General features: G+C 39.2%; 1 protein-coding gene and 1 long non-coding RNA gene across 4 annotated transcripts; both read right to left on the reverse strand.

Annotated features, from left to right (window-relative positions):
* Positions 1-19: 19 nt before the first annotated feature.
* LOC149932246 (uncharacterized) lies at positions 20-11306 on the reverse strand. 3 transcript variants are annotated; one of them, XR_016472865.1, is made up of 5 exons: positions 10865-11306; positions 10527-10792; positions 10254-10403; positions 10065-10186; positions 20-603 (listed from the first exon to the last, which is right to left on the reverse strand). It is a non-coding gene; the product is annotated as an uncharacterized LOC149932246 (long non-coding RNA). The 3 variants fall into 3 exon arrangements; XR_016472866.1 differs by having other exon boundaries at positions 10287-10446; XR_016472864.1 differs by having other exon boundaries at positions 10254-10446.
* LOC149932247 (uncharacterized) lies at positions 643-8560 on the reverse strand. Its single transcript, XM_090156440.1, has 3 exons — positions 7126-8560; positions 5946-7063; positions 643-5383 (listed from the first exon to the last, which is right to left on the reverse strand). The coding sequence occupies exons 1-3, from the start codon at positions 8403-8405 to the stop codon at positions 861-863; spliced, it is 6921 nt and encodes a 2306-aa protein (XP_090012566.1). The 5' UTR covers positions 8406-8560; the 3' UTR covers positions 643-860.
* Positions 11307-14834: the final 3528 nt, after the last annotated feature.

A 14834-nucleotide genomic window follows, 5' to 3' on the forward strand; every position in this document is an offset into this window, starting at 1 on the left:
ATTTATTTACACTATTCATAATTATTATACAATCGTCATACTGTATCGCACGGTGCCCAAATACCGAATGTCCTAATCCTCCGTTCACCTCACCTTCAGACCTCCTAACTTATGCATGCGCCCTCTATCTCTAATTACGTCATCCCTATATTTACATATACAACATCACTCTCCCTTTAAGATAAAAGCTAGAGTCTTTTAGAAATCGTCACTTAATGTTCAATTATTTACAAGGAAAGTCTTTTCACTGGTTTGCGCTGTCTAACTGATCTTCTCACTGCAGTTCTGGGATTATTTGAAGTTGGTGATTTAATAAAGTCTTTCCGAACAATTATTTTTGACTGGGGACAGCGTACTCTTGATTCGTTAACATCAGCGTTAGCAAGACTGGTAGTTTGAGAGGCTGCTGGAACTGGTTGATCTAGATTGACACTACATGGTGGTTGAGAATGGTCGAGTGGAACTAGTTGTTGACTCGTCTCTATTATTGACTCTTGAAGATTCTGGTGCGTGTTGACTGGATGTTCCTGCTGTAGTTGAGTTGACTTTTTATGACTCTGGTCGTAGTTTTGACAAGATGATTCTGTTCGAGTTTGCTGCTTGCTGCTTGTTGAGGTCGTTGTTTATATAATTAAATATACGTTACTATTGGAAAGGTACTTTATTAGGGAATCTATACAATTTGGGCATCGTGGGACAAGTGTCTTATTCTCCCCCGAAGCTTCTCTACATCCGTATCCGATTATCACATGCCGCGCCATCATACGGGTATTTCGCGTACTAATATACTATACAAGATTGTCTATCCTAACATCACTTTCCTTTTTTTTTTTTTAAAAGTAACACATATAGAAAAAAAATTAAATGTCCATGATACGACGAGGTTTCGGTGGTCGTGATGAACGTCTAAGTAGTGGTTCTGAGATCGGAATGGAAAGTTGACTAGGTTGAGATGGAGGAACCGCCAGGGATTGTTGGACAGTGCCTGGCTGTGGTAAGAAATCGAGTCTCTGTTGAATAGTACGTGATGGTAGTGGCATGAGCTGTTCTGATATTGGCCTCCGGTGCGGTGTCAATGATTGTAAATTCTGCGCGGATGGTGAATGTGGCCGTGGTGATGCTAACATCTGTCTTTGAGCAGGAACAACAGCATGTCTGGTGATGTGTGGTTTGAAGGCTAATACTGGAGTGGCAGGAAGCGTTGGTTTATGTGATGTTGTTATGGGTTGGCTCGCTCCTGTAGTATTCTTATTTCGAAATAAAGTACTTGATGCGGAAGAATAAAATCTAATTTGATTGCGATGTTTTTTATATATTCCGTCTTTGGTCTGTACCTCGTACATAATAGTACCTAAATGTTTAATTATCCGACCAGGAATCCATTTATTTCCTTTTCCATAATTACGAATGTAAACGTTGGAATTAGTTGTGAAACGTACGTCTTGCGTGGCTCTATTATCAGATTGGCGGAATTGCGTCACAGTCGGATTAAACATATCTAATCTGGTTAAAATTTTCCGGTTGAACATCATTTCCGCAGGTGATCTGTCGCCATTCACGGGTGTTCTACGGTAATTGAGTAAGATTCTGGCAATACGTTGCTGTAGAGTACCATGTGGAAATTTCTCAAATCCTGCATCGATAATATCAATCTCTGGAGAAGTATCACCATTGACTTTCTTCAAAGTAGTCTTCATCGTCCTAACAGATCGTTCAGCTTGACCATTTGAAGCGGGATGATAAGGTGATATTGTTATATGCTGAATGCCATTCTCCCTAGTAAATTCCTGAAATTGTGCGCTTGTAAAACATGTAGCGTTGTCCGTGACTAATTTTGGCATAATACCAAATCTGGCAATGTGTGAACGAAGACAGTCTATTACAGCTGATGTGGATGTGGATTGAGTAATATCAACTTCGATCCATTTGGAAAATGAATCGACAGTTATTAACAAGTATTTGTTCTCAATTGGTCCAGCAAAATCCAAATGAACTCTCTGCCAAGGTGAATTCTCTTTAGGCCAATTTGAATATTGTCTTGGTGGCATGGGGGCGTGTAATCTACAAATATGACATAAGCGCGACAATTCTTCTATTTCTTTATTTAAACCTGGCCACCATATTTTTGATCTTGCCAATTCCTTCATTGACCGTGCCCCCTGATGGGTGCTATGCAAGTCCATTAATATTGCTTTTCTCAATATTTCAGGTACTATCACCTTGTTGGAAATGACCAAAACGTTGTCCACAACTGTTATGTCAATGGAGCGTTTCTGATATAGTTGTAGCTCTCCTGATAATCTTGAAGAATTGGTTGGCCATCCGTTCATAGTAAAATGCAATACTTGAGAAAGAACTCTGTCTTGTATTGTAGCATCAGCCATTTGTTTAATATTGATAGGACATGCAGATTCTTGACTTAATAGCAACACTAATTCATGTGGTATAGGAGGGTTAGTACCGGGAGTGTTAAGTGGTAATCTGCTGAGTGCGTCGGCATTACCATGATTTGTGCCCTTTTTATATATAATGCGATAGTCATATCCAGATAATATCAGTGACCATCGTTGCAAACGAGCCGCGGCGGTGGCGGGAATAGGTTTATCATGGCCAAATATAACGACCAGTGGTTTGTGATCAGTCACAAGAGTAAATCTTTTGCCCAACAGATAATCTCGAAAACGTGTTACCCCGAAAACAATAGATAATGCCTCCTTCTCGATCTGCGGGTATTTTTGTTCGGCTGATGTTAGTGTGCGTGACGCGAAGGAGATAGGTCGCTCAAGTCCATCAATCACGTGCGAAATGACTGCGCCCACGCCTACAGGAGACGCGTCGCAAGCCAGGAGAACATCTTTGCCAGGATCAAAATGTATTAAAACGTTAGAAGATTGTATAGCATTTTTAGCTTTGTCATAACTGTCTTGATGATATTTCGTCCAGTGAAATTTGACATTATTACGAAGGAGTTGATTAAAAGGTGATAAAAGAGTTGATGCATTGGGAATAAAGCGGGAGTAATAATTAATTAGTCCTAAGAAAGAGCGTACTTGATCAACTGTTGTAGGATTTGGCGCATCGCGTATTGCTTTTAATTTTGACTCGAGCGGATGTATTCCGGTTTCATCCAGCCTATATCCCAGGAATTCTATGGACGTCTTCATAAATTGACATTTGGCTTTATTGAGTTTCACGTTGTCTTCTTGAAATTTGGCAAGCAGTGCCTCAAGTTTGTCTAGATGATCTTGCTCTGATATACCGCCCATGATAATGTCATCCTGAAATGGAATGGCAGTTGTGTGGTCCTTGAGTAGAGTTTCAATATAACGTTGAAATATAGCAGATGCGGATGAAATGCCGAAGGGTAATCGATTGTATTGATACAAGCCCTTGGTGGTATTTATTACCACATGTTTACGCAATTCTTCATCCAGTGCTAGCTGATTATAGGCATTTCTTAAATCTAGCCTGGAAAATACTTTACATCCGTGTAATCTTGCGAAAATGTCATCTACTTTCGGTAGCGGATATTTTTCTGTATCAATGATCTTGTTTGTGGTGATCTTGTAGTCACCACATATTCGCACCGTACCATTGCCTTTTTGAATTGGCACTATTGGAGCTGCATAATCCGCGTATGGTATAGGTGTGATGATTTGTTCATCCTGCAATCGTTGAAGTTCGTTCTCCACTTTATCTTTAACATGGTATGCCAGTGTTCTGGGTTTATAAAATCCTGGAACTGGAGTATCTTTACGAATAAATAGTTTTACTTCAATTCCCTTGATGGGTCCCATTCCTGGATTAAATGGTTCTGGATATTTTTGTAAAATACTGTCAAGTCGTGTATGTGGAGATTGTATATATGAGATCATCTTATCCCATGTTGACAAAATATTAAAATCGGAGAAAATCCATTGCCTTCCCAACAGATTGGGTCCAGGGCCATGATAGATCAACAATGGTAAAAGTAATGTCTTTTCTTTATAGGTTACCCGAACAATAGCTTCACCCTTGATTAACACTTGGTGTCCAGAAAAAGATGTCAACTTTGCATGATTTTCTCGAAGGTGTTTTCCAATTCTCAATTGTTGTTGATGTACGTCAGAAATCAAGGTGTGAGCCGACCCTGTGTCCAGTTCAAAAAGAAAATCTTGATCATTGACTTTACAGGATATCTTAATAGGAGGTGGTGATGTAATGGTATCCTTCACATGAAAAAGATGATACTCTTCTGGTTTAATTTGCGTTTCACTATCATCAGTTTGAGTGACAAGTTGCTCAATATGGTTCATAGTAGAATATCCTTGTCTGGTTCCATGTCCTCTATTATTGGTTGTCGCTCTTGAATTTACTGGGTTGTTAGGTTTGCGTCTACATGCTCTTGATATGTGTCCTTTTGTATTGCAACGATAGCATATGTCATCTTTATAGAAACATTCCCATTCAGGGTGTTGATGTGAAGTGCAACGAATGCATGCTTTGAGCGGACGATTAGAAGTTATTGTTCCTTGATATTGCCTACTTTGACTTTGAGGATTGCAGTTGGAACGCTGTGGAATTCGTGATGATTGATTATTTGAATAGCGATTAGGCTGACTATTCCCTCTTTGTTGGGTTCTTGAAGGACGTTGCGACGAATAATAATTTTGCTGTGATAAAGGCTGATTAAATTGAATTTGTTTTCGTCCAGAATGTGAAATCTTATTCACGGTCAGTGCATCATGTTTATTGGTGATATTATCCATCCCACGAGTTTCACGATCGACAGTTTCTACAGATAAGGCAATATCTAAAGCTTTGTTGAAATCTAGTTGTCGTTCAGCTAAGAGCTTCCTTTTGATTATGTCGTTGTTGACTCCTCCCAGTAAGCGATCCCGTAACATTGTATCGAGAGTGGCACCAAAATTACAAAACTCAGCCATTTTCCGCAAGGCTGCGACATAAGAAGATATAGTCTCTCCTTGTTCTCTATTACGTCTGTAAAACTTGTCCCTTTCAACAACTTCATGAGGAGTAGGCTCGAAATGTGTATTCAATGCGTCTATTAATTCCTCATAAGTTTTATTGGATGGTTTTTCTGGTGCAACCAAACTTCTTAATAAGGTATAGGTTTCATTGCCTAAGACTGTTACCAATGTAGCCCTCTTCTTGGCTTTGACAGTAGCAATAGCAGCTCGGTTTGCTGCAATAACATCGGCGTCCCTTGATGCAGTGACAGCTGGCTCTATGATATCGGTAGCCAAGAAAAATTGTTCCAAACGTTCATAATATATAACCCACTTGTCTTGTGCTTGGTTAAATTGGGGAAAGTTGCCATAAAATGTCGCCATAACTTGATATTGTATCCCACGAGATTGGTCGTTGTGATAGTGGAGATGCCCTTGTTAGAAAATATTTCCTGAGTCCTTGTTTCTTTGTCTACCCAATCTACGGCAAAATGGCGGCTGATGTGACGTAAGCCTTGTCGTGCACCACGATGTCCAAAAATACGTTTCGCTGACGTGATAAATCGTGACTTCTTGATAAAATAGTTAAAAAAAAGGAATCCCCATCCGTAGTATGGTAATCTCCGTCGCCATATGTTGAGGTCGTTGTTTATATAATTAAATATACGTTACTATTGGAAAGGTACTTTATTAGGGAATCTATACAATTTGGGCATCGTGGGACAAGTGTCTTATTCTCCCCCGAAGCTTCTCTACATCCGTATCCGATTATCACATGCCGCGCCATCATACGGGTATTTCGCGTACTAATATACTATACAAGATTGTCTATCCTAACACTGCTCATCAAGGTTGTGGAATTTATAGGTTCTATAGCTGGTACTCTAATTACACTCTGAATTTCAGGCTGACTATTTCTATTCTGCACTGGTGGTATTTGATGTGCAATTGTAGTCGCGGCTGACCTGTATCCCTGATTTTGGTTTACCTTCATACTTTGATTAATATTGAATCGACCGGATTCTCTTTCCTCTGTTGGTATGTTCTTTTCATACATGTTTGGATTTTCCTCCCTGCGCCGTAATTGGTTTTGATGTTTTCTCAGAATTCCTCTATCACTTGCAACTTCGTACATCATATTGCCTAATCGCTTTTTGATGACTCCTGCTATCCAACTCTCCCCTTTTCCAAAGTTTTTAGCAAAAACGTTTTGTTCTGTTTGGAAACTTCTATTGTCTTGTTGCGTTGTGATTTTGGTGTTGAGATTTTTAGGGTGAAAAATATCAAGTCTAGTCTTGATTGGTCTTCCAAAAAACATTTCAGCCGGTGATTTTCCTTGAGCTTGAGGCGTTCTCCGGTAGTTGATTAAGAATCTTGCTATTCTGGTCTCTAAGGAACCCTCTGGATAATTTTGAAGTCCATCGTATATGGTTTCGAGTGTTGCATTTGTAGTTCCATTTAGCTTTTTAAGTCCGGTTTTAACCATTCTCACCGCTCTTTCTGCCTGCCCATTGGAAGCGGGATGATGAGGCGCTATGGTAACATGCTTTACTCCATTATTCTTCATGAACGTTTGAAAATCACCACTCGTGAAACAGGTTGCATTATCGCTTACTAATGTATCCATCAGACCATAACGTGCCATGTTCTGTCTTAGGAATGCTATAACGACGGCTGAACTAGTATTGCTTGTTACGCCTATCTCCATCCATTTTGACATTGAGTCTACAAGGATTAGAAGATATTTTCCGTGAACAGGACCAGCAAAATCAATATGCGTTCTGATCCATGGTTGTTGCTCTTTTGGCCAACTTGAATATTGTACTTTAGGCATAGGCGCATATTGTTGACAAATGTGACATGTCTTGATTCTACTTTCAATACTAGCATTGAGTTCAGGCCACCATACTTTGCTACGGGCCAATTGTTTGGTTTGAACAATGCCCTGGTGTGAGCTATGCAACTCCCGGAGAACCTCCTCTTGACAGCTTCGTGGAATTACCACTTTGCTACTGGCCATTAGGATTCCTTGATGAATTGCAAAGTCAAATTTTCTTCTTAAGTATGGCTTGAGTTCAAGTTGTACTTTCTTGGGCCATCCGTTTTGCATATATCTGCATTGGAATGTTGTGCTCCCTTTTTGTATTGTATTTCATAGCTATAACCACCCAACAACAATGCCCAACGTTGCAGTCGTCCAGCTGCAGTCTGAGGAATGGGTTTTGATGATGAAAAGATGGTTACCAACGGCTTATGATCCGTAATTAGCACAAATTTTCGTCCAAGTAAATAGTCTTTGAATTTTACCACTCCAAAAATGATGGCGAGAGCTTCTTTCTCGATCTGAGAATAATTTTTCTCAGCCGATATTAACGTCCTACTTGCATAAGCGATTGGTTTTTCTTGACCATTAACAATATGAGACAATACCGCTCCAACTCCTTTTGGTGATGCGTCACATGCGAGATAAAGTTGTAACTCTGGATTATAGTGTACCAGCAATGTTGATGCTGTTAAAGCGGATTTAGCGTCTTTGAATGCTTTTTCTTGAGCTTCACCCCATTGCCACTTCGCGTCTTTACATAGAAGTTGGTATAATGGTGCCAGTAATTGTGCACAATTAGGGATGAACTTGCCGTAATAGTTAACTAACCCCAAAAATGATCTTAGGTCTTCTATATTTTCTGGTTGAGGAGCCTCATCAACTGCTTTGGTTTTCGAGACTTGTGGATGCAATCCATTTTCATCCAAATGGTATCCGAGGAAGTCCAAGGATGATTGTAAAAAAGCGCATTTCTCCATACGGAGCTTAATACCTGCTTCTTTAAATCTCTTCAATACGGCTTGCAATTGTTTAAGATTGTCCTCGACATCTATTCCACCCAATAGGATGTCGTCCTGAAAAGGTGACACTCTTTTAATACCTTGTAGAATAGTCTCCATACAACGTTGGAATATTGCCGAAGCTGATGACACACCATATGGTAGACGGTTATTTCGATAAAGTCCTTTTGATGTGTTTATCACCAACAGCTCCTTTGATTCATCGTCCAATTCCAATTGTGAATAGGCTTCCTTCATGTCTAGCCTGGTAAAGATTTTACACCCAGCCATGTTGGCGAAAATATCCTCAGCTTTGGGAATAGGATACTTCTCTACCTCGATGGCTTTATTGGCTGTAAGGGAAAAATCTCCGCATAAACGTACTTGTCCATTTGGCTTTATAACCGTGACAATTGGTGCTGCAAATTGTGAATGGGGTATGCTGGAAATGATTCCTTCCTGTTCCAATCTATCGATTTCCACTTCCACTTCCACTTTTTCTTTAGTGGCATATGGTAAGCTCCGTGCCTTCATAAAAGTTGGTTGACAGTCTGGTTTTCGATATAGATGAACTTTGAAACTTTCTAATTTGCCAATTCCTGGAGAAAATACTTCTGCATACCGTCTTAACATTTCTTCCACCGTTGAGTCATTGTTTCGTATATGCGATATTTTAGATGGTATGATTTGTAATTCGGAATATATCCACAGTCTTCCACACAATGTTGGTCGTTGGCCTTTACATACTATTAGAGGTAGCTTGGCTTTACGTCCTTTAAATTCCACGTTGACCATGACTTGTCCAATAATCTTTACATCATGTCCGGAATATGATGTCAAAGAAATGTGACATGGTTTAATTTCCGCTGTGTTAGGAATCTTCTTAAATTCGGTTTGTGATATAAGTGTGAATCCAGCTCCGGTATCGACTTCCATCGTCACAGCAATACCATTAACAGTAAGCTGTTCAAAAATAGGCCCAGGTACTGGTATATTTTCTTCACGTTTCACAATATTAACTCGACATTTAGTCTCTTGTGTACTCCGTATATGGTACAACATATACTCTGACACGTCGTATTCTTGTAAATGATAAGTTCTACTATTTCCACGACCTCTATTATTGGTGACTGTCTTGCCAAAACAAGCTCTTTCCAAATGCCCTATTTTCTGACATTTACGACATTTGGATTGGAGATATGGGCATGATTTAGAATTGTGATCTGTCCTTTCACATCTGATACATTTGGTGTTCCCAGACTGATGGTGCATACGCTCATTGCCATTTCTGTGTGTGTTTTCCCGTCCACGATGGTATGAGCTTCCTCTATGTCGTCGCTTATTCGTATTATATATGGCGTTGACATCTCTAGTAGCTCCCCCGTTGGATTGACCATTAGATATCTTCAAGGTAAGTGCATCTCTCGAGGCAGTTTCCACAGCTTGAGCAATACTCATGGCTTTGGCTAGTGTTAATGAGTCTTCTTCTAAGAGTCGTACTTGCGCTCGCTCATCTTCAATTCCTGATACTATCATATCCCTGATCATGTTATCCAACTCCGCTCCATAGTTGCAATGCTCCGCAAGTTTTCTTAGTTCGGCAACGTAGACTGCTAATGTTTCATTGCTTTGTCTCATCCTATTACGGAACTTGAATCTTTGAGCTGCTTCAGTAGGGATTGGATTAAAACGATCTTTCAATAGCTTTACTAGATCTTGAAAGGATTGATTTGCCGGCTTATCTGGTAATAACAGATTTCTCAGGACTCCATAAGTTTCTGCTCCAATGCTGGATAATAATATTGCCTTCTGTTTATTGATATCTATGATATCGTTAGCTGCAAAAAATTGTTCCATTCTTTCGGAGTATGCGACCCATGATTCGGTATTGGCATCGAACCGATCTAAGTGACCATATGTAGGCATCTTGAGTGGTTAGGCTTACGAAGAGCTGTTCCTTTTTGTTTTTCAACATGGCGTCGCCAAGGCCCGATTCCTGTACGTCGTTGTGCGTCGTACGTAGTCTTTATCCTTCTTTATCATTATCCCCGTCGCCAGTTGTTATGTACGTTGTTTGTCATTGACAATAACAACTAATTAGATAGATAATAAAAACTAATTTATTTACACTATTCATAATTATTATACAATCGTCATACTGTATCGCACGGTGCCCAAATACCGAATGTCCTAATCCTCCGTTCACCTCACCTTCAGACCTCCTAACTTATGCATGCGCCCTCTATCTCTAATTACGTCATCCCTATATTTACATATACAACAATATTTTACCTTTAGGGGATCAATATTCCATTCTTTTAGCACTTGAACAACTTTATCTCCTATATTTTCCCCGGTATGTCTTTCTCCAAAAGATTTAAATCCTAAAGTTAACGATTTCAGCTCCCAAGAGTCTAAGTTCGTAACATAAATAATAGTTAATAGTTCCAGTTCTTATTTAAAAAATGGATAATTGCATACCAGAATGAAAGTGGCATTTAACACCAATAATACCTTCTCTTGTACGTGAGGTCCAAATACCATGAAAGGTGTACGGTTCCTTCATCTAAGGTTATTGCAGGAACAACTTCATTTTCCACTGCGTTCTTGAGATCTCTAGAAATTGTTCTCCTAGACCAAGTATTAATAGCAGGATTCAATTCGTGCATGAATTCTTGAAATGCAGGGGATTAACAAAATTTTTAAAATATAAAAATAAAATAAAAAAATTTCTATTAAAATTGGTATAGTTACTTTCTGTTAAGACTAGAGGCATTCCTGATGTGGTTGGTTATATAATTCAAAACTGCTCTCCAGTATTTTTTTGGAATCCAAGCATCATTATTTGTTGAAATTTTTTATGATGGTCTTTTCACAGCCTTGTTTTCCAAACCAAGGTCTAAAAGTGTATTAGGGAAATGCTGAGTGCAAATTAAAGAACTTGGAGGGCTGTCAATGTCATTAGATACATTTGAAGGCTTTGCAGGTGTCTCGTTTGATATTTTAAATGCATGGAGTCTCTGTAATTTAATAAGAAGTAGAGGAAGTTATTTTTAAGTTGAAAATTTTAACCAGAAAAATTTAAAACTTACTTCAAGATGTCTTGTGAATTTAAAAGTTGCGTTACCGACATTTCCATATATAGTTTTATCACAATACACACATTTCAAGACTAAATTTGAATAGGTATTTGTTTTTTCGCTGAATGAATGTCCTTCATATGTGAAATATTTTTTGAAAGTTGTCTCCCAGCACTTGTAAGTTCAAAGACCAACCCATTTTTTCTTTTGATTAAACGAGTAGCCGTCTCATTCCCTTCACTTTCATATTCAAATTCCGATAAAGAAGTTACAATTTCATTTTCCAATGAATCGTACAAATTAGCGGTTTCTTCTGTGACACTATCTTTCTCTAAGTCTTCAACGTGAGTAATCAAACTTAATGGGGTACTTTAGCTAAGTAAGCTGGTACTGTTGCTTACACCTACACTAGAATCTGTAACTGGAACTAACACTTCTTTTTTTGCTTACTTTGCTTTTGATCTTCCACGCATTTTAACTTGATTCGTTCTTTACTAAAATATTAAAACCAAACAACGATAAAACATCCGAAAGTTTAACGACGCGCAGAGAACAAACGAGATGTTACGAATACCGCTAAGACTCTGAAGACGTCTGATAGCGGATAAGGTAAGAGGTCACCTGTGGAAAGTCTTATTTAACGTTAGTTTGTGCTAGTTGCATTTTCTTCTTTCCAAAAGTGGTACCCTTTTGTCTTGCTCTTGTTAGAAATGCTCGTTAAAGGGCATTATGATTAATGTACTTTCAGTTGACATGAGCATGTCATCAGTGGATATGTCTAAGTTGCGTATACCTTCAAAGGCTTGTTGCATGTGTCTTTGAAATATTTCAGAGGCAGATGCAATCCCTTATGGTCAACGTAGGAAGCAATAGCGTCCATATGGTGTAGAGAAAGTGCATAATTTAGAGCTTGCTTCATATAATTTGATTTGCCAAAATGCAGATGTAACATCAAGTACTGTAAAGATTTTTACGTCCATGTAAGTTACTGAAGATTTCTTGACACGTGGGCATTTTGGTATGTTCTCTTTTCAATGCTTGATTCAAATTTCTAGGATCCAAACCGAGTCGGATGGACCCATCAGGTTTAGGAACAATTACTATGGGATGAACCCACCCCACCAGCAAAAACATTTGCTCAAGTACTGGACAACAACAAGGAACTTTTCTCTCCCAGATAAGGAAAACTCAAAGGAGTAAAAGTACACCTCTACCTTAAGCCGAATGCTATTCCTAAATATTGCAATGCTAGGACAATACCTTAAGCAATGAAAGACCAAGTAGAGGAGGCAATCCAACGTATGGTAGATGTGGGTATACTGGAACCAGTATCATTCTCTGACTTTGCATCACCAATAGTACCAGTGCAAATCAGGCAAAGGCTCCATGACAGTAAATGCCAATCTGGACATTGAAATGTACCCATTACCACAACAAGAGTGCATTTTCGCAAAGCTTGCAGGAAGTAAATATTTTTCAAGACTAGACCTCAAAGACGCATACAATCAGAGAAAACTAGATTACGAATCAAAAAGTTTCATTGTAATTAACACATCAAAAGGATTATTAAGATAAAAAAGATTACCCCATGGTATATTGCTCCTTCCATGGGTTGCTAAATTATTACACACACTTTTTGCCCAACAATGCCACAACACTTGCCCCATTGAACGACCTACTTCGTAAGGACAACAAATGGAACTGGTCAACGAAGAAAAATGCTTTTCAAATAGCAAAAGCTAAAATGAAATCTTCAAAACTGCTTGTGCATTATGATGTCACCAAAGAGCAAAATTTAGCCACCGATGCCTCACCAGTTGCATTGGGTGTGCCAATTTATCATGTCATAAACGGAATCGAACGACCAATAGCATAGCCTCACTACTGCAGAGCGCAACTATTCGCAATTGGAAAAAGAAGGTTTGGTACTCATCTTTGAAGTGACTAAATTTCGAGATTATACTTATGGAAATAAATTTATTTTGTATACCGATCACCAACCATTAGTCACTCTATTAGCTCATAACAAGCCGGTACCTCCTATGGTAGCTGCTAGAATTCCAAGATGGTCTCTTTTACTGTCAGCATACACGTATGAACTCAAATTCCGAAAAGGGAAATCCAACTGCAATGTAGATGCACTTAGCAGACTGCCGATATCAGGTGCAGCAGATGTAACGCCAGTGCCTATGGAATACGTGTTACTATTGACAGCTATTGATGAAGGCTCAATCACCGTGCACAAAATGATAAATTTTACGACAGCAGACGAAACACTAAAAACACTTGCTTGTTACATGCGCGAAGGATGGCTGCATAAAGTCTCTTCGGAACTCAAACCTTATCATACGAGTTCAAAATTGTCTATCAAACATTGATAATATTCTACGTGGCAACAGTCATAGTTCCACAAGTTTGCAAGATCACGGATTTGGTGGCCAAACATTGATTTAGATATTGAGAACAAAGTGAAGCAATGCACGATTTGTCAACAAGCTTCAACGATGCCTCGCACTAAATATGTTCCATGGCCCATACCTGCATCACCTGGAGAGACAGTTCATGCTGATTTTGCAGGCCAGTCAAAAACATATACATTTTGATAATTGTGGATGCACATACCAAATAGATCGAATTAGAAGTAACACAAACCACATACACTGACGCTGTAATTCACTCACTTCGCCAATATATCGAACGTTTTGGTATAATGACAACGCTGGTTACAGACAATGGAATTTGTTTTACAAGGAAATCATTCCAAGATTTTACATCCCAAAATGGAATTACACATCTCCGGACAGCACCCTCTCACCGAGAAAGCAACGGTCAAGCAGAAAGAACTGTCCGTACTGTCAAAACTACCCGTAAGAAATTGGTAATGGAACCACTGAAAGCATCGATTTTTTAAATCATGGGTTAAACATTTTCAAAACAGGAGATATCGACACGTCTAACATGAGTTTTACTAAATCATCACTGAACACAAAACCATACAGGAAAATCCCCGGCTGAATTAATGCTTGGTAGGAAAATCAAAATTCGACTTGATTTATGTATTCCACAATGGTTACAGGAAACTACAAAGCCACCACATTCAGATAAACTGACAGCGATCCCGAATTCCCCCAATACAAATGATCAACCCACCTCCAAACAGCAATACCAAATATCTGACCCAGTATATGCCAGAAATTTTGGCATTGGAAATAAATGGTATGAAGGCTACATAATAAGGAAATTGGGGACAACTATGTTCGAAATAGCAAGACCACAGGGAAATATCCAACGTCATTTTAACCAAGTCAGAAGACGCAAGATGGAATCTGAATCTAATCACAAACAAGACTGTGATCAGGCCCGGACTGGCCCGGGCGGCTAACCGGCGATTGCCGGTCAGATCGGGGCCAACTCAAATTGGGGGCCAAAGAGGAAAAATTTCGCATTAATGGGAAATGGGGCCCAGACGATTGCATAGCCGGTGGGGCCAACTACTAGCCAGTCTGGTCCTGACTGTGATAAACCAAAACCTGAATTTACAAGCAACACATCACACGGTTCAATTAAACCCTTCACAAAGCCAACTGCAACTACCTGTAGTTCCACAAACGCCAATACAGCAGAGTACAATCCAGTCTCGTCTAAATTTCATGCCATCAACAGTATCTAGAGCTTACAAAAAGACCCAAACAGAACCAAAGTACATGCCGCAAGTACCTCAACCACTTTTCAACCAGTACGAATCCAACCAGCCGAACAGAAAAGAAACCATCACGTTATATACACATGCATGTTAAGAGAGGAGAAAGAGGAATATGGAGGGGAATGGACAATAGAGGAGATGGAATGCAGAACAATCTTGTCTCACTCTTTTAGAAATACGAATACATGTTGTTTAATATGATTAGGGCTCCTCTACATTAAAAACAAACACAACACCTGTAAATAAAAGGATCTGGAAGAGTAACTTACAGATGCCAAC

Source organism: Leiobunum rupestre, chromosome 8, assembly GCF_980474605.1.
Source record: "Leiobunum rupestre chromosome 8, qqLeiRupe1.1.hap1, whole genome shotgun sequence".
Taxonomy (NCBI): domain Eukaryota; kingdom Metazoa; phylum Arthropoda; class Arachnida; order Opiliones; family Sclerosomatidae; genus Leiobunum; species Leiobunum rupestre.